The 26,987-nt window shown below is 41.1% G+C and overlaps 1 protein-coding gene across 1 annotated transcript in view; it reads right to left on the bottom strand.

Moving 5' to 3' along the window:
* Positions 1-22,235, bottom strand: part of Fyb2 (FYN binding protein 2) — an 81,293-nt gene extending 59,058 nt beyond the window's left edge. The window contains exons 1-2 of the mRNA XM_090334749.1: positions 22,177-22,235; positions 809-1,463 (exon numbers count right to left, since the gene is read on the bottom strand). Coding sequence (XP_090190875.1) covers positions 809-1,463; positions 22,177-22,185 — 664 coding nt within the window. The 5' untranslated portion in view covers positions 22,186-22,235. The remainder of the gene's footprint in view (positions 1-808; positions 1,464-22,176) is intronic.
* Positions 22,236-26,987: the final 4,752 nt, after the last annotated feature.

Here is a 26,987-nt window from a genome sequence, read left to right as displayed (position 1 = left end):
TCACAAAGTCCACTGAGAACAGATGGCTCTTTGGACAAAGATTTTGAAACAATTAGGGCACAAGCCTTCAAAGACCTCACAGAAGAGTGTTCTGGACAAAGGTAAAGACAAGTACAAAGATCTGGGGTGGAGTCATCCTGGTGTATCTGAGTAAGGCAATGTGGCAAGAGAAAAAGAGCAAGAGAACTTGGCAAAGACCAAGTTTCAGAGGCACTGTTAGACGGTGAGAGCTGACTGAGGAGGAGAGTAATGTGATGTGGTTTATTCTTTAGTGGTTCATAGTGTCTGTCAGGAGAACAGAAGGCAAGGGCTGTTGACATTGGTCCAGTTGAGAGATAATTATGTGGACAAGACTAAGGGTTAGAAATGGACAGAAATTGAGGGTCCCCAAATGTACTTCCGTGGTAGAATCAAGAGCTCAACGGTAGATTCAATGAGAAGAATAGGACAGGAGGGGGCAGAGTGAAAAAGAGAGTACTACCCCTAGGTTTTGGCCTGGAAAAGTGGAGGGTAGTTGTGCTGCTTACCCAGACAGAGAAAACTGATAATACATCTCACTTGTAAGACTGCTCATGTTCATGCATTTATATGAAACACAGTTAGGATCCAAATCCATGTTAGTTCAAACATAATTCTGGGAGATTAAGCACTTTACTCAAACCTGAGACTACAGTTTAATAAGACAGGTTTATAATCATCCTGTTACATCAGTCAAGTCCCAGATATAACTACTCCAAATCAGCAAGCTTTAAATGGAAAATAAATACAATGGCCTCTCCTGGAGGCCTATGGAAACTCAATCACTTACCTGGAGCAGGATTGGCTGCCTTGCTTTTCTTAGTACTGAGGTTCTCCTCACTCTTCCTACCATTCTGAGGAAGTAGAAAAGAAGATTTTTTGGAGATCACACATAATTCACTCTGGGCTGTTGAGTTCCTCTCAGAAGGAGCAAGTCTTGTGGTTTTCTGCTCTTCTTGACAGAAGGTCCTGTTCTCGCAGTTAGTGAGAATAGATGAAGACATCTGGCTCTTCTGAGAGGAAACCTTCTCCCAGTTCCAGAGTTTGTCTCTGAAGCTGTTGGCCACCATTTCTTCCTGCTCCTGGGATAGCTTAGTGCTTGACTGAGCCCCTTCCAACAGCAAAGAATCCTGAGAATTTTGTGAGCCCACTGCAAACTTTTCTGGAGGTCCTGGGGTACTTAAACACTTCTGAATTTCATTCCTTGAAGTAAACTTCATTTTCTGGGTTTTGGGAGACTGAGACTCCTGGCTAGAACAATATGCTGGGGGCCAGTTGAGGTTGGATGAGAGAGGTTTACCATTGGCCCACATCTGTGTTGATTGTGTGCATCCCCAGTCACTCTTTTGAAGAACACCTACTGGGAATTTGATAGGTCCTGGAGGAGGAGGGGTGTCGAACTTTTGAAATTTGGCTCGAAGTTCCCGGAAGTTTCTTACTCCTTCCTAAAAACATAAGGGGGTGTGTGTGGGTGGAAGATAGTTTTATTATTCCAGGAAAATATTGGCTGGTTTCATCATGCAAGTTAGGAGTTTCTAACAGTGATAAGATGCAATTGCTTGTGGGTTGGGCAACATTAGCTAGTAAAGTTGCTGTTTATGAGAAATAGATAAAATGATTTTCTCCTTGTTAAAGTACTTCAAATACTTTAATGTCTAATCTTATCATGGTATAAAAAGAAAATGTAGAGAAATGAAGATTGCTGATACAAACTTTAATACTTGTTGATAAAAACTTCTTTTGTGTGTATGTGCCAGTACTGGAACTCAGTGTGCTGTCCTTTACCTTTACCAGTTTTGCTCAAGGCTGGTGCTCTAGCACTTCAGCCATACCTTCACTTCGGACTTTTGGTGGTTAACTAGGGATAGTCATCTCGAGGACTTTCCTGTCCAGGCTGGCTTTGAACCATGGTACTCATATCTTAGCTTTCTGAGTAGCTAAATTTTCAGGTATGAGCCACCAGCATCCAGCTCAATAAAATGTCCCTCCCCCCATTGGCCTATAAAAATTAAGTTACCATCTGTTCATGAGGTTCATGAGTGTATGAGGTTCTACATAATACATTCCCAATTATCTCAAAAGATAGTGGGAATGTATCTTTAACCACCACAAATCAGGGCTGTCCTTACACCAAATGAAGCTGTTCATAATTTGTACTGGCTTGGCTAATGTGTTCTGGCATCACAAAGTGAACATCATCTACTTGTCAATTGTCTTCTTGCCACTTCCCCTCCTGGTCAGGTTGCAGATTTTTAGTTTCATGTACACAGAACATCTCTATGGCACTACTTTGATTTTACCATCAATATGCCTTCTGGAAAGGGCCAGGCAGAGTGTATGAGCTTCCCTGATTCTTTTTCAATATTTTGCTCTTTCTTCATGTCTTGGCCGCTGAACTTCGCACTGTGTAGTAAGTCTGGAATCAAACACTGGTACCATAAAGGCCTATATTCAAATTCTGACCCTTTCTTTCTTCTAGACAATTACTCTGAGAAACCTGATCTTACCTTAAGGGCAGTAGTGTTATATAAAGACATTTTAATTGTACAGTGTCTGTCACACAGCCAATAAAACCATTAAAAAAAGCTAAATTCTCCTTTTGTGTTTTCAGCTCTGCTGGATGATATGCTCTTCCCTTTGAGGAGTCATCTTAAATCTAGTATATGAAGATGGGAAGGGCAGAGGAAGAGCATGGCCAGGGCTCCATAATGAGCTGATCCAGTCAAGTGAGGTTCCTCTTCTCCTTCCTATTCTCCCACTACATTTAACTTATCTTTGTATGTGTGTCTTATCACCTTTTACTATCACAGGAGGCTGTGGGAGCTGTTCAAAAAGCAAGAGCCACTATCCTCTCATGGTCACATTGCAGTTTCTTTTTATTTCATGTACACAGATCATCTCCATGGTAGTGACTTTGATTCTGGCAGTTGAGGAAATGTTGGGTGACCTTTTCTTGCCATGTTTACAGTTGACTCACACCTGCTCTCTGAGGACTAAGAAAGGAAGGGATAATTGAGCAAGACACGTAAAGAGGTGGGCTGAGAGCTGCCTTGCATTCTCTCTTTATTTTTCATCCTCTGTATTTCTCTCTTCTCTCATCCATCTACCCACTGCCCATGCAGACATTAGCAGCCCTCTCTATAAACTGAAAATGGTTAATTTCTTATCTTTCAGTCAGCACCCAAGTTATTTCAGCTATTCCTCCTATCCCTGGACAAGGCAGAAGCTTATACTGGGTGTGTAGTCAGCAATTCTGCGCATGACAGTCAGAGCTCACCTTAGCCCCTTCAAGTTAGGTGCCTTGGGCAATCTACTTCACTTCTCTGAGCCTTATTTTTTCCACTCTAAATTGGGACTTATGAATGCACATAACACATTCTGTTTATTTATTCATCTGTTGATAGATATTTTGTTGCTTCTATATTTTAGGTACTGTGAATCATACTGTCATAAATCTAGTTGTACAAATACCTTTTTGAGATCTTGTTTTCAATTATTTTGGTATATGCCCAGAAGTAGAATCCAGTAGAATTACTAGATCATATGATAATTCTATTTTTAAACTTTTGAGAAAGCTGTCTACTGTTTTCCATAGCAACGACCCTATTGTATACACCTGTCAACAGTATATAGAGATTCCAATTTATCTATATCCTCCTCAACACTTTTTTTAAAATAGAAATCAACTTAATGGCTGTAAGTTGATCAGTGGGTAAGTCTGTTTTTGAAGTAACATTTATTTTTACCTCTTCAGTATTTAAAGCCATGTACAGTATTATTACTTGATAGATTTCTATCTCTGAAGTACTGAATTAAGCAAAGCCCTAATTGGAGATAGAAGTGTGAATTTGTAACCTCTGAAGGAAGGGCCTGAATGAAGGGCAGAAACCACTGGTTCAAATCAAGAGTGGATCTGATTATTCCTCACTTAGTGCTCTTTTCAACTAATAATCACTTAGCATCCACTACATAGAATCTGCTTTACCCAGTCCAGGGTTCTGCTCCAATGTATTACATTATAATGTCAGAGTGAGACAAAAACATAAGCAAATGCACAAGAAAACATTAAAGACCCATGCTATATGTAGATGTATGCAGCTGACACATGGTATCTGAGTGACTAATTTTCAGAGGAAGAGTACAGAAGCCATTCCTTTTCTCAACCATGTGCCAAAGCAGAAGCTGGCCTGGATGATCCTCAGAGTCTCTTCTGGCACCTTTTTTGATGCTTTTTGCTATATACATCACCCAGAGGTGGGAGTTCTAGGTTCAGAACATGAGCCCAGTGGTATGAAGATGGGCAGAAAAATGGCTGGAATATCTTCTCATTAAGACCAGAAGCTACTCTGTGGTTCCAAGCATTCTCCCTAACTCTTGAGGATCCCCAGGAACCTGCTCTTTCTTCCTGTGACTGCCTTCAGGCTTTTCTCACTTATGCTGGAAAACATTTCTTTGTAGTTTCATTGTTTTGCCTCTGAGTGCCTGTAATCCTCCATTTATCCAGCTGTTAGACAAATCTGTTTAAAAACACAAATCTGATGATAGAACTCCAAAGTTTTCAAACAGGTTCAAATGCTGTTACATAGCACCCAAGTTACATCCTAATCCCAACCAGTTAATTTTCTGATGTGATTCTGGATCACTTTCCAGAATGTGGCCTTCCTTCTAACCCCAAGGAATTATTTACATTTGTCCAAATTCATGTTCCTTTCAAGTCTCTGCCATTTTGATTTATCTATTTCCTTGCCCCACAATGCACATCTTTCTCTCTTTTGGAGAAAAGAATCTCAATGTGTAACCTAAACTGGCCTGGAACCCTTGATCATTCTTCTAAGACCTCCCAAGTGCTAGGATTGCAAGTGTGTTCCACCAAGTCCAGCTCTCTTTCAACTTCTTGAACTAAATGAAGGTCACTGCTTGTTCAAAATTCAACTTGTATAATCTCATAATTCTAATTAGTAATCACTAAGGCTTTCAATATGAATAGTCAGGACCTTTGCTTTCAGAGCTGATGGAATTGGGGAGAGAGATACATATAGGTCACTCTGATCTAGCATGGGAAATTACTAAATACTCAGCAAAATTTTTTCTATGAGAGTAGAGAAAAGCTGCTTGTGATGCAACCTAGAGATTAAAAGTAGCTTCTGGAAGATAACTACTCAGGTATGACAGAGGGAGTCAGAGGAACAGAGACAATGATAGAGGGGGGGGGAAGAGAGAGAGAGAGAGAGAGAGAGAGAGAGAGAGAGAGAGAGAGAGAGAGAGAGAGAGAGAGAGAGAGAGAGAGGACACAGCCATGTATACCAGCATGCTGCATATAGAAAAACAAGCCACCCCACATCTCTGAAATCCTAGTGTCCAAGTGTGAGGCTGGAAAGACTCAAAGCTACATCTCCTGATAGTATCTGAAGTGGCCTCCAGCATAGATTGTGATTTCTAACTAATATATCAAAGGCACAACCACTGTTAGTCAAAGAGCAGCTTTGTTCTACTCTTCTGTGTACCTCACCCTGAGTGCTGCCCCGCTCATCAGCCCTCTACAGTGAACCTCCCTCTAATGCAGAATCTGCAAATCTCAAAGCTATGTCCCTGGGATGCATTCAGCTGGAGTCCTGCCAAGTGGAGGTGTAGGAGATGGACGTGAGAACCAATCTTTGGGGAGCAGCTGAGACAGGGTAGGCCTACTCTTCAATGGGTGGCTGTACCTAGAAGTTCGCACTGAAATAACCCAATATCTGCATACAAACGCCTCCAAAATAATTCCTATCCAAATAATTCCCAAATGGTCTATAATAAATCCCTTTCTGTTCAAATCAACAATAACATATTAAGTCTTATGCAATGAAGAACCCTGGTAAATAGAGTCTGGTTTGGTTTCTTCATGGCGCTATGAGCATCTGGCATATGCTTTGTCTTCCTCCATCAGAATGTAAACTCCATGAGGAAAGACACTGCATCCATTTTTCATTACCTAGCAGCAGTGTCTGGAAACAATGGACACTCTAAAATATTGATGAATCAATGAAGATTTACAATCTCTGAGTCCATTAGAAGGAAAGTCAGTGTCTTGTTTATGTTGATATCCCTAGCACTGGCCTTATAGCTCACAATAGACATGGATACCAGAACAGTCTATGGTGAAGTAATGAATCAGTGAATGGATACCCTGAACAGTAACAGTAACTGTGTAAAACTTCAAACTTTTTTTCGTCATCTTTATGAATGTAGCTGAGATGCCAGAGAAATAAATGATCTGATCCCTATAATATAAGAAGATGGCTCTGCAAGTAGCCCTGGAAATTGCCTGGGCATTTCTCATCTGGACTGAACCAGCCACCAATACCTCATTTAAGAAGCACAGGACAAAATAATGCCAGAGATATTGTGGGAACAACCTAAGATAAAAGACAGTGGAGTCCTCTAAACAGAAAGGGTTTATCTCTGTTATGGAAAGTTGGTAGCAACTAGCCAAGAAAAACAAAGAATTACTATTTCAAAAGAATGAGGAGATCAGCATCAAACAGTTACAGGTCTGAATCCCAGTTCTGTAGGTATGATATTATTCTATTCAGAGGAGATCTTTTGGAGAACAAAACTCCAAATAGCTTTTATTATATAGAAATGCAAGGAATGATAAAAAATAATAAGAATAAACTAATAACTGAATAGACAAGGATAACAGAACAGGAAAACATATGTTCTGATCCTCTGCCCCGACACTGTTCTAAGCACTGCATGCACAGCCACCTGTTTAAACCCATTGTGTTCTCAGGTAAGAATGGTTATCTTGAGGCATTGAGAGTGTGTATGACTTCCTACACAGTAGCTAATATTGCTACTGTGGACTCCTTAAAAACCCAAGAATTTGCTTGGCAGGTCTAGAACATTTTTAGCTGTTCTTTAAGAAACTATGTTTAAAAACACACTAATACTTGACCATATGGGCATGATTCTATAGCATTAGCTTTGGGAGTTTTTCTTCTTTGCTAGGTTCAGACTCTTGGTAACATTAATTTCTTGTCTTCATCATCCTGATCTGTTTTCTATCTAGATTCATCTCCACAATTATCCACAAAGCAGGCATGGTTACTGTTCCACATTGTAGCTAAACTAATAGGCAAGAATACATAAAACAAGGGGCTGGGAGTTTGGCCTAGTGGTAGAGTGCTTGCCTAGCATGCACAAAGGCCCGGGTTCAATTCCTCGGTACCACATGCATAGAAAAAAGCTGGAAGTAGTGCTGTGGCTCAAGTGGTAGAGGTCTAGCCTTGAGAAAAGTCCAAGGACAATTCTCAGGCCCTGAGGTTAAGCCCCATGACTGGCAAAAAACAAACAAACAAACATAAAACAACCTTGCTAGCTAGTTAGTTACATAGAAAGTGGTATAGGAATTTGGAGACAAGTCTGCGTGATCTCAGGATTTCTTTGACCTATATATAGTATACCTTCCAATGTACTTCCAATGTATAATTCCTTTACATAGAAGTTTCAGAGGCAATTCTGCATGTATCACATTTCCTTTAGACAATTCCACAATAGTCTCCACATTCAAACAAATTAAAATCCAAGGAAACCTATGTGTATTTGTTTATTTAAAATACTCTCAGATTCTGATTATTTATAGTGGTATGAACAAAACTTTGTTCCTAAGTATAATGGACACATTTTTTTAAAAAGGCATTTAGTAAATTCAGTGGTTATTTTGTATGTATGTTTAGATTACCAGAGTTAGTCTGAGTTAATGTAACTTAAAAGATGACGTGAAACTAACTGGGAAAAGATATTTATCAATAATATATCACACAAATGCTTAATCCAGTATCTACAAGGAACTCAAGAAACTAACTTCCCCCAAACCCAACAAACCAATCACTAAATGGGTGAGGGAGCTAAAGAGAGACTTATCAAAAGAAGAGGTTAAAATGCCAGAAAAACATATGAGAAAATGCTCATCATCCATGATCATAAAGGAAATGCAAATATAAACAACCCTAAGATACCACCTTACTCCAATCAGAATGGCCAATATTCTGAACTCAGATAACAACAAATGCTGGCAGGGATGGAGAAAGAGGAACCCTACTGCACGGCTAATGGGAATGTAAACTAGTACAGCCACACTGGAATAGAATTCTACATAGCCAACAGACAAGATAAAATAATGGCATTCTCCGGGAAGTGGATAAAATTAGAGTGAATCATGTTGAGTGAGATAAGTCAAGACAAAAGGAACAAAAGATGTATGGTACCCTTAATATGTGGATATTAAATCCAAACAGTACAACAGTGATGACTCAATATTTGCTAACCCAAGGTTATGGACATGGTCTTGGAGATATAAACATAACTATATAGACATAAAAATCTGTGGTGGGCTATATACTCTATATACATAATGCTTAATTACATATATTAATATGTACCTATAACTCTCAGCTTAATTTTAACTATGTTCTAAAATCTATGTGCCAGTGATTGTATATAGAGATTCCCTTCTTGAATACTTGTTTGTTAAACATGACATTTGAAATATGATGTAAAAATCGGTGTTAATAAATCCTTTAATAAATTTTTTTAAAACATGAGGTGAAACTGCAAAACCAAATAAAAAATATAAAACCTAATTCAAAATATACTTGCAAATGAGAAAAATTCTGTGTAAGAGTCATCTGTCCCTATCCATGCTTTACAAAGCATGTTTTCAAACCTGGCTCTGTGCCCTCTCCCAAGTTTTCCTGAGGGAGAGACTGTGAGGGGACCCTAATCCCAATCATGACTCACTAGGCCTACATCCCCAGTGGCCTACATCACACCATACTGTGAGGTGGCCTGGAAGAGAACTAGAGATGCTTGAAGAAATCGGAAAATCAAAGTGGTAGAGCACTAGCCTTGAAAATTGTCATACAACAGAACACGAGCCATGAAAACTGTCATGGAAACATATGCAAAGTAAGCCACCAAAGGAGAGGATGCTATTTTGGTGCTTATTTCCTGATTTTAAAATATATTTTTAGTGCATCTTTACATTTCTGCAAATTGCTAAGTCTTGTCCTCCATAGGGAGAGGCAAAGGCAACATTGATGGAAATGATTTATCACAAATCCGAAAATTCCTCTCCTGCTGAATAAATGCAAGAGCCTTAAGGAATATGCAAACTCAGAATTCAAGGCCCAGGGCAGGCAGAAGCCAAGAAAGGATGAGCCCAGAAGAGAGGCAATTATAGCTGTCAAGTTCTACCTAAGACAGAAAGAAATAACAGTTTTAAGAATAGCACCTTACTCACTATCACAAACAAAAGGGCCTCACTGCAGGCCTCCCCATTTTAAATGCTGTACTATAAGGTGAAACTCTTAGGTTTCTGGCATCCATGATGAATCCCAAAGGACCCTTGGAAGAGGCAGGAACAAGAGAGATCAGAGCTTGGTGGTCTGAAATCTTTCCACCTGCTCTCAGAACTGGTATCGATGGACAGGCTAGAAACCGCCATTACAAAAGCTCCATAGTGTAGGATAGGTGTCTGGGCCCGGGTGAGTGCTCTTGATAAGACTGTCTCACATCTTTTCATGAACCACATACTAGAAAGGAAGCATCTGGAGAGCCACCAGTGAAACTCTAAAATTCCTGTTTTTCCTTGCACTCTTCCCTGAGACTGCCCACTGCAGACCACAAAGGTCCCACGGGGTCATATGCCTCTGGATACTTCCTGTGTCAAGACCTGTGTCTTCCTGTGTCTGGGTCTTTTTGCTTCTGTCTCAATACTTATTGTACTCTAACCAGCCACTGGCCTGCCTTTGTCATTAAGCTTCATCTTTTTCAATGCAGAGACTGCATCTTTCCATCTCTAGATCTTCAGCTAATGGCTGGGTCAACTAAGCAGAGCAATTCAAAACATTTGATTCTCATTCTATGAAGGCCGTTAGGCAAACAATTACCAAAGCCTGTAGTATCACAAAAAAAAGTGTACAGTGCTTTTAGCTTACATCTATAAATCCTAGATACTGAGGAGGCTGAGGTCTAAGAATCATGTTTCAAAACCAGCGGGGGCAAGAAAGTCTACGGGACTCTTAAATTAACCACCAGAAAGCCAAAAGTAGAGCCATGGCTTAAGGTGGCAGAGTACTAACCTTGAGGAGAAAAAAAAAAAAACAGTGAAATAAAGGATTAGTTTGACAAGCCCCATTCATTACACCCTTCCCAAGAGAAGGAGACTGAAAGATGAGTGAGTTTTCATTGGAGATGGGCTATGAAGACCTTTTGGCTAAAGGAACAGCATAGGTTAGACAGAAGGCCTGCCTGAACACTGTATTTTCAGTGACTGTGTATTTCAGATTAAAGCCTCTGAAATGTCCTATCATGTGTATAGCACAATGTGATAGAAGGGAGAAAGCCACTATTCTTCCCTGAAGCTATTTTTATTTAAGGCCTTCAGAGCCTTCATTCAAGAAAGAAATAAAGTATCTCAATTGCCTTTGCAGCCAATGAGAGGCGGGGGGGGGGCAGGGGAGAGTATTTTGGCACAGATAGCCTTTCAGAAGACACAACACCACAATACCACATCATTTTGCCACCTTCTCGTCTATCTGTTCACAGGCTTTCCTTTATGAAGACTTTCCTGTCTTCATAAAGAACATAGAGAACACAGAACTTTACTGCAATGGTCCTAGTACTTGTCACGAACACAAATACTCACCCAACACCCCTGCCAGTGCCCAACATGAAAGCTGTGCATAAACCTTTCCCATCAAGCCCCATCCCTTTGAATCTTCCCCTTCAGAGTTCAGGCCTCCTTTCTGCCTCTGTCTTTGGAAAGTTGCTCAGGATCTTTAACCATTTAGCTTTAGCTTCAGCAAAATAACTGCAGTTTGAGTCTGCAATCTTTATACAAAATGCTCAAACACGTGCACTTTGGGATTCAGAATGTTTCCTTTTTTAGAAAGGCAATGTATTGTAGACCCTGTATATATAAAGCAGGTATGGACTGAAACAGCATGTCGGACTCGGATTTGCTACTACTTCTGCAGTGAAACAGGGTAATGTTCATCTAATGTAGCATAAGTAGGGTTCATAAATTGTCTCATGTTGATTCAGATAGGCCAAACGGTGATGACAAATTAGTTGTTAAGCTCATTAGATTTGGGGATGGTGAGTAAGGGATCATGGACAAGTTTCTACCCCTTTCCAAGGAAGTTTTTTTTCAAGGTGTAAAGAAGGAAATAGCAGAGCCATTATCTAGCTGCAGGCCTAATGGTAGCTGATGACTGCGGATCTCCCCTGGAACTGTGTGTCATCTTTTAGATGCTTGCTGTTCTACCTGACAACTCTCCTGAACATTTCTTCAAAGATCTAATGCCTCTAAGATGCAATTCGAGTGCAATATTTCACTCTCTTTTTTGAAAGGTTAGCATTTTCCTCTATAATTACTTGTCATTCATGATGTTAACTGCTTCATTTCCTGGATTTGATGATTCCAAACCATTGTCCTTTCTTTCTCTTGTCCATCATCTTAGGGCTCAAATTGTGGCTTCACACATGCTAGGCAAGTGCTCTACTAAATTCCCCTCTCCACCTCCTAACCTCCCCCCCCACCCAGCAGCCGCTATCTGAAATGTTTGGAATTCCTGTTTAAACAGCTCCTGTCTGAATTCTACCCATCCTTCTAGACACTGTAGAGATAGTCCTATAACACCTCCTTCAAAACATAACCTCTCCTTTCCCAGACCTCTTCTGGCAATGGTTCTCAATCTCTACTATATACCAGATATCCCAGGGACCCATGAACCTGGCCCTCTGACACAAAATCTGAGCACCTAGGATGGAACCCCAAATTCCAGTTTACTCAGTGGTTCTAGTTTACACCTTCCCTGTTTACATTTCTTTCCTCCAAAGTCAAGTACGTCATTGCTACGAACCCGCTGAGATCCTTTATACCTACATTTTCTATCACACCACAGGTGAGAAAGTTTAGGGAGGATACACATTTCATTCTAATGAGGCCACAAGTGCTGGCTATGTGTCAGGTGAGAGCTAATGGCTTTGTAGCTAAAACTCAATTCACTTTATAGGAAACAAGGTAGGAGGCAAGATCCACTTTTATTTTCATTTTGCAGATGAAGTAATTGAAGCATTGAGGATGTAACTAATTTTTCCCAAGATGGGATTTATATCCAACTTGTCTTGCCCAAGCATCTATGTTTTTCACTAATATTCTCCATCGTGTGGGTAGTGTATGTGTGTGTATGGGTGTGAGTGTGGTTGTGATGTGTTCATGTATATGCACCCTTGATCAATCCTAGGGCTTTGTGGCTGCTTTATCACTGAACTACACCCCCAATCCTGTTAAGCATTCTAAGTGGCACATGTGCTACACTGGGATGTCTACTCCTGCTTCATTCATGCTCCAGATTCATCTATGAATATCTTTATTCCACACTTCACCTCCTTATGTGATCCATTCCATGATCATCAATATTCTGTGAGTTTCTCTCTGTATAAACCATAGTTTTTTTTAAAAGTATAAATATGGCAGGGCGTTGTGGCACATGCCTGTAATCCTAGCTACTCAGGAAGCTGAGATCTGAGAATTGTGGTTCAAAGCCAACCCCGGGCACAAAAGGACCTGAGGCTCTTACCTCCAATTAACCCCTAGAAAATGAGAAGTGGGCCTTGGCTCAAGGGTAGGGTGGTAGCCTTGAGCGGAAGAGCTCAGGGACAGTGAGTGCCCAGGCCAAGTTCAAGCCCCATGACCCACAAAAATAAAATGAATAAATAAAAATCTTTCTATATTTTGTTTTCCAGTAGACTAGATTTCCCTTCCCTAGGTATCACCGCCAGATCGTAGCCAGCCATGAGCAATGGGGAAATGTGAAGAGACTATGCAGTGAAGATGAGATCACAGGTCTTAGAGAAAATGTTGTAATTAAACTTCCCACTTTACATGTAATCTCAGCCCTGTATGGACCTAAGGATAAGGCTTTCTCACAGACAATCTCAATGAACACTCAAAGCCCAAAAGCTAATGCTTTTTTCACCCTGAAGACAACCCATTCTCAGTCCATTGAAAGTGTATATGTAACAGGCACTTATGCTTCTTTTTTTTTTTTGCTGTTACCAATTGACTGAAAATGGGAGAAAAGCCTGACATCTATGCTTGCATGTTGTGTTTGTCATTGTTTTAAGCCATTCTCTCCATAGTCACTTTGCAATCACTTTGGGTTCCAGCAAAGACAGAACTGATCCATTAAATCTTTATGACTAAGCTGGCAGGATAGGTCACTCCTAAATGAGACAATTACCTATAATAATCAGGCTGCACCCTGGAATGCAGAAACCATCTCATGGGAACCAAATTTCTGCCCTCAAATGAAGACAAGCATGACAACTTCTGTGGATGCAACCAGGAGAAAATAAAATGAAATAATGACCATCCAGGATACAGCCTAAGACAGACACTCTTAAACTGTGCATTCCTTTGTCCATTGCCCCTGACATTTCCTCTACTTAAACTTAATATTCATATCTGTACCCTGAAGATAGCTGAAGGTGAACAGAAATGCCATTTTCCCATGGCAGGCCTAGGTTCTGTTATCTAATTCTGCCAAATTTCTTTTCCAATAAACTTTTCTATCACTTTTTTATTATGCTCGAATTTTGCCTGAATTCTCCTCAAGCCAGACATAAGGACTGAGGTTGATTAGCTATGGTAAATTTCCGGTACCATCACTGTCATCAACAGCCACGACTACCCACTGAGCATTTACATGCATCAGTGAGGATTCTAAGTATTCTATTAGTGTGAGTTTACAGCACCTCTAGGTCGGGCACTGCCATTAAGCAGAGAGAGACTCATTCTGAGGGAGTCAGAGAGGCTGAAAAACTTGACAGAGGTTCTAAAACAACAACAACAACAACAACAAAAGCCAGGTAGCTCTGGGATTCAGACCCATGAGTTAAAAGCTAGAGCTTTTCGAAGTCCTGGGGGGGATATGAACACATGGCTTTGCACATGCTGAGCAAATGCTGCACAACACAGGTACATCCCAGCCCTGAAGCTAATGGTTTAAAGGATACATTCTTATGAGCTCCTCTTTTGCAGAAATGCTAACACAGCATGTTAGCATGGGCCAACACTGTTGATAAGGGAGATACAACTCCACACAGTGAAGCCAGGAAACTCAAGGGCACAAGTTGCCCCTGAGACTCTGCTTGGAAAAACAAAACCAGTTTTGACTACATACAATCCTCAGGGACAATGGCACAATCAAAATATTCCTAGTGCTTCTCAAGGTTTTTTTGTTTTTTGTTTGTTTGTTTGTTTTTTTAGAAAAGGTATTTTTCCCAGCATGCATTCACAATGAAAACTAAGAAATAACCAGCAGAAGAAAAAAAAAAAAAAGAAAAGCCCAGCCATATATTTTAGCTAAAAAGGTTGCTCTAAAATATAGCTGCAATTGTATAAGTATTTTCCAATTAAGTCCTTGAAATAAATAGCAACAGGTCCAGACAGTCATCCTTACCTTGTGGAGATAAACTTGCTACATCTTTTTGCCACAGAAGATATACTAGTGTTGGTGTGTAGCTTCATAAGCAGCCATGCAAGAGAGGGTATCGAACTTTGATATTCATTGTTGGGCACATTTGATCATAAAATCCTATGTCCAGGCTGGGAGTTTGTCCTAGTGGTAGAGTGCTTGCCTAGCATGCACAAAGACTTGGGTTTGATTCCTAGGTACTACATACATAGAAAAAAGCCGGAAGTGGTGCTGTGACTCAAGTAGTAAAGCTCTAGCCTTGAAAAAGCCCAAGGACAGTGCTCAGGCCCTGAGTTCAAGCCCTAGGACTGGCATAAAAAAAATCCTATGTCCTAATGTAAGCCAAGAATGCAATGCGGAGAGGGAGTCATGTGGCAGAGAAGGAACTCTGCATGCTGCCTTTGCTTACTGCCAGCGCTGGAGAGAAAGGGCCAGTATTCTCCAGAGGAGCTCTTTCTATAGCAGAGGCTCCAGATTGGATACGGAGCAGGGGCAAGAGACCAGAGCTTCAAGTGTATGCTTCATCCCTTACTGTCCTGAGGTTGGTTTTCCTTTGTGAACAGTGGAAATAATATCTTGGCTTGGCTTATCTTATCAGAACAGTTGAAGATTTACATGAAATGCTTTTTTATGCATCCATTCTGATGCATAGGAGAAGTTTCATTTTAAGAATCAGTCTTGAGCCAGGCGATGGTGACTCACATTTGTCATCCTAGCTACTCAGGAGGCTGAGATCTGAGGATCAAGGTTTGAAGTCAACCATGGGCAGAAAAGTATGTGAGACTCTTATCCCCAATTAACTGCAAAAAGCCAGAAGGAGAGGTTCAAGTGGTAGGGCACTAGCCTTGAGCACAAAAGCTCAAACACATCTCTCAGGCCCAGAGTTTAAGCCCTAGGACTGGCAAAATGAAAGAACCAGTTTTGTCTCTGTCAGTAACAATCTATTTAATTTGGACAAGTCTTTGTAGACTTTACCTGCTGAGTATGGTGTTTCATGTGTGTAATCCCAGACTCAAGAGGCTGAGGTAGAAAGACCTCAAGTTTGAGGCTAGCCTCAGCTATAGGAGACCTTGTCCATAAAAACAAAAAACAAAATAGTTTTCATCTGTGAGATGAACAGAACCAGCTGATGTTCAAAGATTCCATGCCTTACCTCAAAGAAAAAAATTCTGGCTCACAAAAAGAATTAAGAAAATGAATATTGACTATTGCATTTCCTGGTAAATGCTTAACTTCATTCCAAATGGAATTTAAAATCACGGTTCAGGTGCTGGGGATATGGCTGAATGGTAGAGTGCATGCCTTTCTCAGTAGCACATAGTCAGAAAAGGCCAGAAGCGGTGCTGTAGTTCAAATGGCAGAGTGCTAGCCTTGAGCAAAAGAAGCTCAGGGACAGTGCCCAAACTTTTAATTCAAGCCTCAGGAAGGCACAAAGAAAAAAGAAAATCAAGGCCCCTATGTTTCCTTAGATTTCTCCAAGAAATACTGAGAACTGAATCAGTTTAGTTCAAACATCCACTTCAAATATTGACTCCCTATATTGTAGACAATATCATGCAACCCCAAAGGAACTGTTCCCTGATCTGTAAAGTGGGGATAATATCTTTCCCATGGGGTTTATGTGGTTTGAATGAAGTCATGCATTTAGTTAAAGGGACTGGAAGAGAATGTTCCACAAATATAATCTAACTTACTTCCTGAAAGGGACTGTGTAATAAAATAACCACTAAGTAAGAGCACAGATCTGGTTAGTATCTTCTTTGTTTTGGGTGCCAGGATTGGGGCTTGCGTTCAGGGCCTGCTTACTCTCCTTTAGCTTTCCCCCTCAAGGCTAGCTCTCTACCATTTTAAGTCACAACTCCAAGTGTGTGTGTGGGGGGGGGGGTGGGGGGGGGGCGGGGGGAGCGTTAATTGGAGATAAGCATCTCATAGACTTTCCTGCTCAGGATGACTTCAAACTTTGAGATCTCAGTCCCCCTGAGTAGATAGTATTACATACGAGAGCCACCAGGACCCATCTAGGTATTTATCATGGAGATGTACAGAGCCATCTAATAAGGATCTCTGTCTACGTAGCCTAAGAATCAGAAACAAGGCAGAAAACTCACGCAGGTTGAGTACCATTATTGAACTACTTCAAATGAGTAGCATTTTAGATTCCTTTGGATTCCAGCATAGATGATCATGATTATCTTGAAGAAGCGTTTCAAGTCTAAACACAAATTCACACATAGTCAAAAAGTGACCTAATTTTATCACTATAAATAACTCCATGCATGAAGCAAATTTCAATGGTGTTGAGTTTTCTGCTTATGGAATCCTGTCAGTGTTCGTTTACAGATGTTAGAGCATTTAATATTTTGATTTATTGAGTTAGTAACACTCACCTTAGACCAAATTTTTTTCCTATCAGGTCCACCAACCACCTCAAAATATGTAAGCATGTTAGATCAGTAGTGCATGGAATTTTTGATGACAGGTGCTTTTTTTAGATATATCATTTTGTTATTTAAACCTTTGTTCTTATTTTTTTTTGCCAGTCCTGGGGCTTGAACTCAGGGCCTGGGCACTGTCCTTAGGCTTTCTCAAGGTTAGAACTCTACCACTTGAGCCACAGCACCAATTTTTGCTATGTATGTGGTACTGAGGAATTGAATCTGGGTCTTCATATATGCTAGGAAAGCAATCTAACACTATGCCAAACTCCCGGCCCAAACCTTTGTTCTTTTTTTCCCTATATCTTTTTTATTGTAATTAATAGAAGGGTTACATTATATTCACCAGATAGAAGGTGCATTACTTCACAAACATTGATACCATTTCTAATGTCTTGGTCCCCATTTCTCTCCCCCCACCCCGCCCCTCATCTTGTTTTCCAGAGAACCATAGACCCATTTCTTTGATGAATATTGATGCAAAACTTCTCAACCTTTGTTCTAAGCAATGAATGAAGACAGTCCAAGATGAAATACTTTTTTCATAAGGGCACATAGGTGAAGAGGAAAGTTGACAGAGGTATTGAGATTTCCCCAGTACAAACTCCCCTACCAGAAGTATGACTCAATTGATAGAATGCCAGCCTTTACTGGGAAAGTCAAGTTAGTTCAAGCTCTAGTACCAACATAGCAAGACAAAACAAAGTGAAAGAAACAACAACAAAAAATCTTAAGGAGACAAAAAAATCACTGAAAAACACAAAACATAGTGACATTTTGGCTGCTTTTGAAGGGTTTAGAAGGTGGTACTTCCTCCTTTACATAGTACTTGGCTTGTATATCTCAGCACTCAAATTGTTGAAAACATTTTTTTCCTCCTCTTTCTCAGGCCAGATTTTTGAGATATGCTATGGACTAGTTAGTTCATCATAGGTGATAGGATGGGTATTGGAAGATGGTTTAATTCCACTGTCAGCTCAGCTACAAATTTTGGATTGGAGATTATTTTGATTTTTTATTTTATTTTTTGCTGGTCCTAGGATTTGGCCTCTGGGCCTTGGAGCTGTCCCTGAGCTTCTCTTTAGTGAGTGCTGTATCACTCTGAGCCACAGTGCCACTTCTGGCTTTTTGAGTAGTTTATTGGAGATAAGAATCTCACAGACTTTCCTGACTAGGCTAGCTTTGAACTGAGATCCTCAGATCTGTTTCCTGAGTAGCTAGGACTACAGATGTGAGCCACTGGCACATGGCTTAGATTGGAGAATTCTGATAGTAACAACTATGAACATGAGTATAGGATTTTATTTCTTATACTATATTAAAATTTAGCTGAGCCAGGGGCTCATGCCTGTAATCCTAGCTACTCAGGAGGCTGAGATCTGAGGATCGAGGTTCAAAGCCAGCCTGGGCACCAAAAGTCCATGAGACTCTTATCTCCAATTAATCATCAGAAAATGGGAAGTGATGCTGTGGCTCTGGCAGTAGAGCACTAGCCTTGAGTGAAGAGCTCAGAGACAGCACCCAGGCCCAGAGTTCAAGCCCATAATCAGCAAAATAAATAAATAAATAAATAAATAGTAAATAAAATATTAAAAGTTACAAACCATTGCAACCCTTATAGAAAAAAAACAATAGAGCTATTACTTGATAAACACAGAGAAAGGAAAAGCTAAGGTCAGTAACTTGAGATAAAGCAAGTGCTTGGCAGTTGTCTCTAGTCAGTTCTTCCAGTTGTTTTTATTGTTTAGAAACTTCTGTCCATTTACTTCAATCACAAAACTGTGGTTAAAGATGGAGACTCTGAAGTTAATGCATCTGAGTTTGTCCCTGATTCTCCCTATCTGTAAAGCAGATTGGGATACCAAATTGCTTACTTAATTCTAAAGTACATTTTATGTAACTTATGTGTATTTAATAACTCTTAGTAAATTATTGTCTTATTTTAAAATGATTTTTAAGAAATCCTTCCAAGAAGCCAGGCACCAGGAGCGCATGCTTGTAATCCTACTTACTAAGGAGGCTGAGATCTGAGGATCCTGGTTCAAAGCCAGACTAGACAGAAAGACTGTAAGACTCTTATCTCCAATAAAATACTCTCAGAAGCCAGAAATAGTACTGTGGCTTGAAGTAGTAGAGTACTAGCCTTGAGTAGAAACAGCTCAAAGATAGCACCTGGAACCAGAGTTCAAGCCCCATGATGGTGAATCAATCAATCAATCCATCAATCAATCCATCCTTCCAGGAGTTTCTTCTTTGAGGTTTTACAGATATAAAAACAAATCTGAGAAGGAAGCGACCAGGGAAGAATAACCCTGCTGATATCAACATCATTTCTATCCCTGTCCCATGCAGCATGTCCCTCTCAAATGACGTCTCTAAATGGCTAAGCAAAGCTGTTGTTTGTGGAAAGGGTAAAAATGGCAACAGGATAGGAAAGTCATACACCCAAGCTTGAGGGGAGATGGAGGTACTACATTGGTTATTTGCATCCTTTTTCTTAATTTGCTGATAAAGGTCTCACATTCCTTTATGGTGACAAAGTGTCCAAGGATGACTAAAACAGGAGAAAGTTCTTGTCTTCTGGTTCTGGAAACTGGAAATGAGGACCCTGGGTGGGCAAGATTAATTCTCCTTTGAAGACCTAGAGGGAGGTGGCGTCTATGAGCCCTGCTCCAGCGAGACCCCTTCCCCCAGCCCCAATTTGTTGAAGGCGCTGCTTATGGCTACATGGTGCTCTACCTGTGTCTCTGCGTGTATCTCCGTGCTCAAATTCAGCCTTTCTTTGAGGCGATCAATCGTGTTGGACTAAAACCTACTCTAACAGCCTCCTTTCAACTTGGTTCTTCTGTGTAGACCCTTCAAAGAGGAAGTAATACACCCAAATAGTGTCACATTCTGACACCCTGGAGGTTTAGGGCCTCAGCATTGAATTCTGGAGCAGGAGGAGACAGAACGCAAACATAGCAGACTATCTGTTATTACTGTAAGGTATTACTGTGTCAGTTTGCAGAGTTAACTGTCCTTGGAACTCATTGGGCTGTTGCAGGTTTTTTTTTTAATATGTATTAATGTATTTAAACCTCAGCTGAATGCTAAGAGGTAGATATTATTTTCTCTCCTTTTACAAATGAGGTACCTGGGGCATACAGAAATTAAATAACCTGCTCAAAGCCAGGCAGCTAGTTTTCTGCAGAGCCAGAAATTTAAATCAGTTGGGCTGCCTCTGAGACTACTTATTTAAGTACAAGGCTTTAGTGCCTCTTTGAATAAGACATATTCTTGGCTCCCTGAGACCTTGAAGTCCAATTCTGTGTCTATTCAAAGTATCTGGAGTCTTGCAAGGTAAGGAAAGACCCACTGCAGCCATTCTGCTGATCCTTGAACATACTAGGAAACTTCTATTTCTGGGCTTTATTCAGCTGCTTATATCTCTGTAGAAGTTTCTACTCTAAGAGTCACATCACCAACTCCCTGTTCTCCTTGGAGTTTCTGCTTACGTGCCTCTTTACAGTGATACATTTCTTGTTTCCCTCTCTTTTAATATTTTTTTTATGCTAGTACTGGGGCTTGGACTAAGGGACTCTTGTTTTTGGCTTGGCATTTTCCACTCAAGGCTAGCACTCTACCACTTGAGCCACATCTCTACTTTTGGCTTTTTGATGGTTAATTGGAAATAAAAGTCTCACCATCTTTCCTGCCTGGACTGGCTTCAAACTGAGATCAACAGATCTTAGCCTCCTGAGTAGCTATAAAAAAAGGTGTGAGCCATCATTGTCCAGCAAGTGGCAGCTTCTCTTGATGCTTCAGCATCCTGCATCCTCTCTCTGCTTTGTATATCCATACTGCAATCATGACCACTTGACTCTTAGGTGAGCCTTTGCTTCCTTCTTTCTCCTCTCCCACAATAGTATACATTAATGGAAGGAAATATTTTTTACCTGTTAAGTTCCTTGCTATATTCATAGCACCTAAACTAGGACCTGACTACATAAAGCACACACACACACACACACACACACACACACACACACACACCCCACATGTATGTATACAAACATATTTGAGTGCTTACTATATAAATATTTTAACTATGTATTTGTTGCTTAATTATGCATTCAGATTTATGAAGAAACACTTTCCATAGGCATGAAATATTTAGTTGGTTTTCCAAAAATCAGAATCCTCCTTTTACAATGAGAAACTATCTCTCTTACTTGTTCAACTCATTTTTCTTCTACCTGAGCAATAAGCATTATGTAATATTAGCTTAGTCCATAAAAGTTTTACTAGCTAGCAAATGTGCCCTTCTGTACCTCTTTCTCTAAACTCCTGATATTTTACCTGTTCTCCTGCCACAGACCTTGCCAGCACTTGGTTTGGAGTTGGTACTGGATCTCAGTTATTGACAAGCCTGAGTACACTCCCTGCCCCCAGCTCTACACCTCACCAGTGGAGGGACATGGACCATCATTGAAACCACAGCTCTACTTCTGGCTTTTTACTGGTTAATTGAAGATAAGGGTCTCATGGACTTTCATACCCAGGCCAGCTTTGAACTGTGATCTTTGGCTTCTCCCCCACCCCCCGCCACTGAGTTAGGATTACGGGCATGAGCCACTGATACTCAGCTCCTTCGATTTGGTTCAGAATGGCCTCAAATCCATCATCTTCCTATCTGAACCTCTAGGCTGTTGAGATTACAGCACTATGCTGAGATCAGATCATCTCTATTTTTTATTTTTTACAGGCATCTCCAATCTCACAAAGCACTTATTCTAGTGCTTATTTTACAAAGGAGGAATCCAGGGCACAGGTTTCGAGGGCTCATGACTTTTCCCAGGCTATACAATTAATGAGGATCAGAGACCAATCTGAAACCACACGAGAGCTCGTTATGGTCTTATTGTCCCTGCTGTCAGACCTGGAAGCCCACGGAGGTTGACAGACCCTTGCAGAGTGCCTTGGATGGGAGTATATAGACAAGCAGTTGGCCAAGCACAGCTAGAGCTCCTGCAATGTCCTTCTCAGTGGCTCCAACAGAGTGTAGGACACAGAACCACCTTTTTCATTCCCATCTCTCCTGAACAGGTCCCAAACCACACAGCCTTTCCCCAGGGATCCCTCCCCAGGGAGGAACTAAATCCAATCTGGCAGGGAAGGACTCAGGAAGCCCACATGCAAATCAGGCTCCTTACCTCTTCCATAGCTTTCCTGGAAGGCAGGGTCTGAGACACAAACTAAGCTTCCCTATAAGCTGGATCCAATCGAGTGTTTGCTTCTGTCTCTACTTGCCAGGAAGCAGTCACTTGGCCAGGTCCTGCACACAACTGAGCCCAGGCCCTCCACCTGCTCCACCTGGGCTAAGGCTCCTCCCACACGGTGCACACGGGCTGGTTTCCATCCCCTCCACTCTGCCAGCTGCAACGGGGGCAGGGCAAAGTCTGTTCACGCTTGTCCACATCGTGGCTCTTTCCAAGTGCTCCGGAACTGGTCTGACTGTCTGACTGTCATGGTCGCTGTCACAGTCACTCTCTCTGCAGGAGTTTGACTTTGTGCCTCTATCTTGTCCTGTCCAGGAATGGTGCACATTTTATCCCTCTAGTTAGTGACGAAATGTCAGGCAGGGACAAGAGGACAGCTTGATTTCTACTAGTAAATAGCCTCAGGTCTAACTCCACCCCGCCGAATGCTACTTAACTTCACTAAATGCTTTCTTCCTCATGGTCCAGGGAACCTATACTCAAGTAGGCAGAAGTGTGGCTCAGCTCACCAGGTTATTCAACAGTGGTGATAAAGGGAACTAGGGAGTCTCGTAGCACCTCTTTGTGAGAGGTATTAGCAAAGTATTTGAATGCATGATTAGATTTAACTCTCACATTAGCCCTGGGAAAGAGCTATACATAATCCCCCCAACACACACACACACACACACACACACACACACACACACACACACACACTTACTTATGCACTCACAAGAGAGAAACTAAGGCTAGAGGCTCTGGCACCAGTCACTTAGGTAAGAAGTAGAAACATTCATCTGAACCCAGAGCTGGTTGATTCTAAAGTGATTTTGTAGTATGTATGTGAGGGTGAGGGGTGTGTGTGTGGGGGGGGGGGGAGGCGAGTACTTTCTATTGTCCTGGGAGTTTGTATTATTTTTCTTGTTCTGCTCTGTTTGGGTTAAATTCTTGAAACAAACAAACACAAAAAGATTTCCTTGTCCTGACCAGGGTTAAGGAGGAGAGCAGGTGAGGAAATCTCACCTGTCTGACCACTTCTGACATGTGAGACTCAGACTCTCATCTTGTTCACTTGATAGCCTGGAAACTGTTGAGATTGGGTCATATTCTTCACAGCTCAAGGTAGTACAGAACCGGGATCCCCTATAAATGCCTTTCGGAACTCTTGTCCTGTCTTCTCTGTGTCCAAATGTAAATCTAGTGAGGGCGGAAGCTCTCAGGCTCCAAGTCCAGTTGGGTTCAAAACTTCTTGCTCTCAATGTAAAGACTCCCTCTAGTGGCAAGAAACCGCTTTACAATGGCAGAGAGGATGTGCTGGCCTCCAGCACTTAGTTGTGAGGTCTGTGTTTTGGTTTGGTTTAGGGGCTGTTACAACGGTAGGTTCTAGTATCTAGTAGATCTTCATCACTGGCAGCTGTTGGGAGCTGCCTTGCCAGAAGATTTTAGAGCTATGACTTAGAATGACATGACATCCATTTCCTGTCTCATGATCTAGCTTTTGCCCAGGAGGGAGTTGGTACCTTTGAGACGTAAGTTTCTTATCGTTAAAAAGAGTCAACAATGCTAATTTAAGGACTAAGGACAATTCACAAGACTCCTAGTATGGTGCTTAGTACTATGTGTGTACCCATATATCCTTCCTTCCTTCCTTCCTTCCTTCCTTCCTTCCTTCCTTCCTTCTTTCCTTCCTTCCTTCTTTCCTTCCTTCCTTCTTTCCTTCCTTCCTTCCTTCTTTCCTTCCTTCCTTTCCTTCTCCTCCTGTCCCTCAGGTACTGGTGCTTGTAATGGGGGACCTATATGTGCACCTATATGTGCAGATGTATTTATTGTTTTATTTGTTATAGTCACCTCAAGGTGTATGTGAGCCCACATTTCATATTCAGCAGATGCTTGCATCTATCAGAGCAGAAAGGGAACACAGGCACGATTACAAGGGAAAGTGGAGGCAGAAGAATCAGCGAGTGTCTAATGAAGAAAGGAGTTGAGGGAGAGTTTGGGGTGTGAAATTTGGGTTTTGAACTGAGTTTAGGTAGCATTATATTTTAGGAAAGAATATCTCAGTATGAACACATAGGCTGAGCTCCAGGTCAGGGTGACTTTCCATACAAGCTCCGCTTTATCACAAACAAGGCAATGGTTGATGGAGCATCTATTATGACCTGCCAGGAGTTCTAGAACTTGCAAATATTCCCTTATTGTAATCCTCAACTTATTTTTAAAAGTACTTTTATTAGCATATGTTCGTTGCAAAAAAGATTTCATTGTGACATTACCATACAGGCACACAATATAGTCCTATCAAACTCACCTCTTCAAGTACTCTCGCTCTCACTCCTTCCCTTTTTATGAACAATTTTAATAAGTTTCATTGTTTTATTTTCCTACATTGCAGACAAATACGTTGACCTTATCCACTCTCCTTCACTTCCTCAGTACGCCCTCATTCTCCCTCTGATCTCTTCCCCGAAATATACTGTTTGATTTTCCTCTCATTCTTTCTCCTCCCCCTCTCCTAGTATATGGTCACTGAACAAAGGATGTGTAGAGCAAGCCATGTTATTCTGTCACACAGCACATGGAGGCTCAGAGGCTCCAATCCTGACAGCCTGACTCCTTAGCCTACCTTTGTGGCCACTTGATTGGCTTCTAATTTAATCTCTGAGAGACCCTAAACTGAAAACACTGGATCTGAGACTTTGAAGGGTTCTTTGAAGCATTTCTGTTTCCAAATTATGTTCAAAGATAGGTTGTTAGAAAACTCAGCAGATAACTTATGCTGAGGGTAAGCTTCCAATCTTGAAGGTCTTTCTGCTTCCTTGTTTTGGTTTGCTCTTCCTGGTTAATGTACCATTTTCCCATAAAAAAAAAAATCCCACCCCTTCCTCGGGGAACTAAGCAGCAGAAACGAATACTTCTAGGACATTTTTGATGCCCCCAAATCCTAATTCCAGTTTCACATATTTATCATTATTATTTCTCAGTCTTTTAGTTCCTGGCAAATAACTCATGCTGTAATAGTTCACAGCAAAATACCCTGATGTGAAGAAGCTGCAGTCAAACCCATGTGGACCTGGGAAGTAGCGAGCACTCACCTCTATCTCAGGTACCCGCGGAGGCCTCCATGTTCTATGGCACCAAAGCTGGGGCGTGTGGACTGACGGGCAGAGCCTCCTATTCATATGAAAATTATTATTGGTTGCATTAATCATGTCTGAGGATTTCCAGCATAACATGTAATTTGTTTATGTATAATTTACACCCTGACTCCTTTCAAGGGAGAGAAGGGAAGAGGAACGGAAGTTAAATTTATGAAGAGTCCACTGCATAATGCGTTACACAGTTAGCAAGTATTTCATTCGGTTCCTCCGGATAATGGATGTGAGGTGTGAGCTGTGATTTGCTAGTTGACAAGCGAAGAAAATGGGGCTTGGAAAGTTCGAGGCAAACTCCTGGCCATGCAGAGACCTCAGGTCTGATTTTTCCTTTTTGGATTCTAAGTCCAGGTGCCTTGCTTGGAGCGAGGTACCTGGCAACCCTTTAGGTTCTTGTAACAAAACTCTTCCTCCAAAAACACCAGTTACATTATGTAATCCATTGTTTCTCCCTCTATTCCACATTGGCTCCCAAACAACTGGAGGGACAGTTCAAAGCCAGGCAACACTGGATGGACAAAAATAAAGAAAACCGTCATAGAGAAGGTAGTGTAAGCAGACAAACAGGAAAGAATAGATACCCCATGAAGACACATGGGTAGATTGCAAGGTATATATCTAGTTAAAGCCAATATAGTTAAGGTTGTGGTGGCCCAATGCCTGTAATCCCTTGTTATTCAGGAAGTGCAGGTAAGGTGGTCACTCTCCAAGGCCAGCCTGTACAAAAACAGACTAAACCCCCAAACTCTAAAGGTATGGCTCAGGTGGTGGTAGTGAGACCCTGAGTTCAAGATAATGTATTTGAGGATAAAATATATTTAAGAACCTTTTTTTCTTTTTTTCATATATTTTTTATTGTAATTAATAGAAGGGTTACATGATATTTGCTAGATAGATAGTGCATTAATTCCCATACATTGATACCTTTTAAGAAAGGCCTTGCTTCTTTTTGCCTGTTTGGGAAAACTGTATGATTTGGTTGATTTCTCTTTTGTCTTGGAGAAAACGCCAGTCTTCAGTTTCTACCTATTTCAGTAAACATCTTAATACATAATTTAGTAAGATTTTTTTGAAAGATGCAAAGGAAACATGACCGGGGCAAGTTGCTATCTTTTAAACTGTATTTTAATGAGAACATTAATCCCTACTTTGGTCCAGGTGCTTTGCTCAGAGCCACGCGTGTAGCAACCCTTTAGGTCCTTGTAAGGAAACTCTTCCTCCAGGAATACCAGTTACATTATGTATGCATCACTTAGATGAATTATTAAGATGTTTTCTGCTATGCTTGTCTTGTTGAGATCAAAGGGAGATCACTCCCCTGTGGCAAGGAGATTGGGCTTGCTTGGAAGTAGGAAATCATTACCAATATCAATCACTCCCATGTTCTATCACCCAGAAAAGTGGGGCCTTCCTTAGAGAACTCAAGCAGGGAACTCCCATATCTCTATGGGTCTTGTTTACTTGGATTAGGACTTCAAGGCATGGTCATATCACGTGGCTACAATGCATGAAGCTTCAGAGAATTAAGACGTAGGCTTTCCCACAAAATCCACAGGTTGGATGGATGATGCCTTAGTCCATTTGTGCTGCTATAAGAAAACACCTTAGAGT

This window comes from Megascapheus bottae, chromosome 6 (assembly GCF_031878675.1).
Source record: "Megascapheus bottae isolate mThoBot1 chromosome 6, mThoBot2.hap1, whole genome shotgun sequence".
Classification (NCBI taxonomy): Eukaryota; Metazoa; Chordata; class Mammalia; order Rodentia; family Geomyidae; genus Megascapheus; species Megascapheus bottae.
The sequence above is the reverse complement of the archived record's forward strand: the minus strand, read 5'-3'. Positions and strand labels throughout refer to the sequence as shown.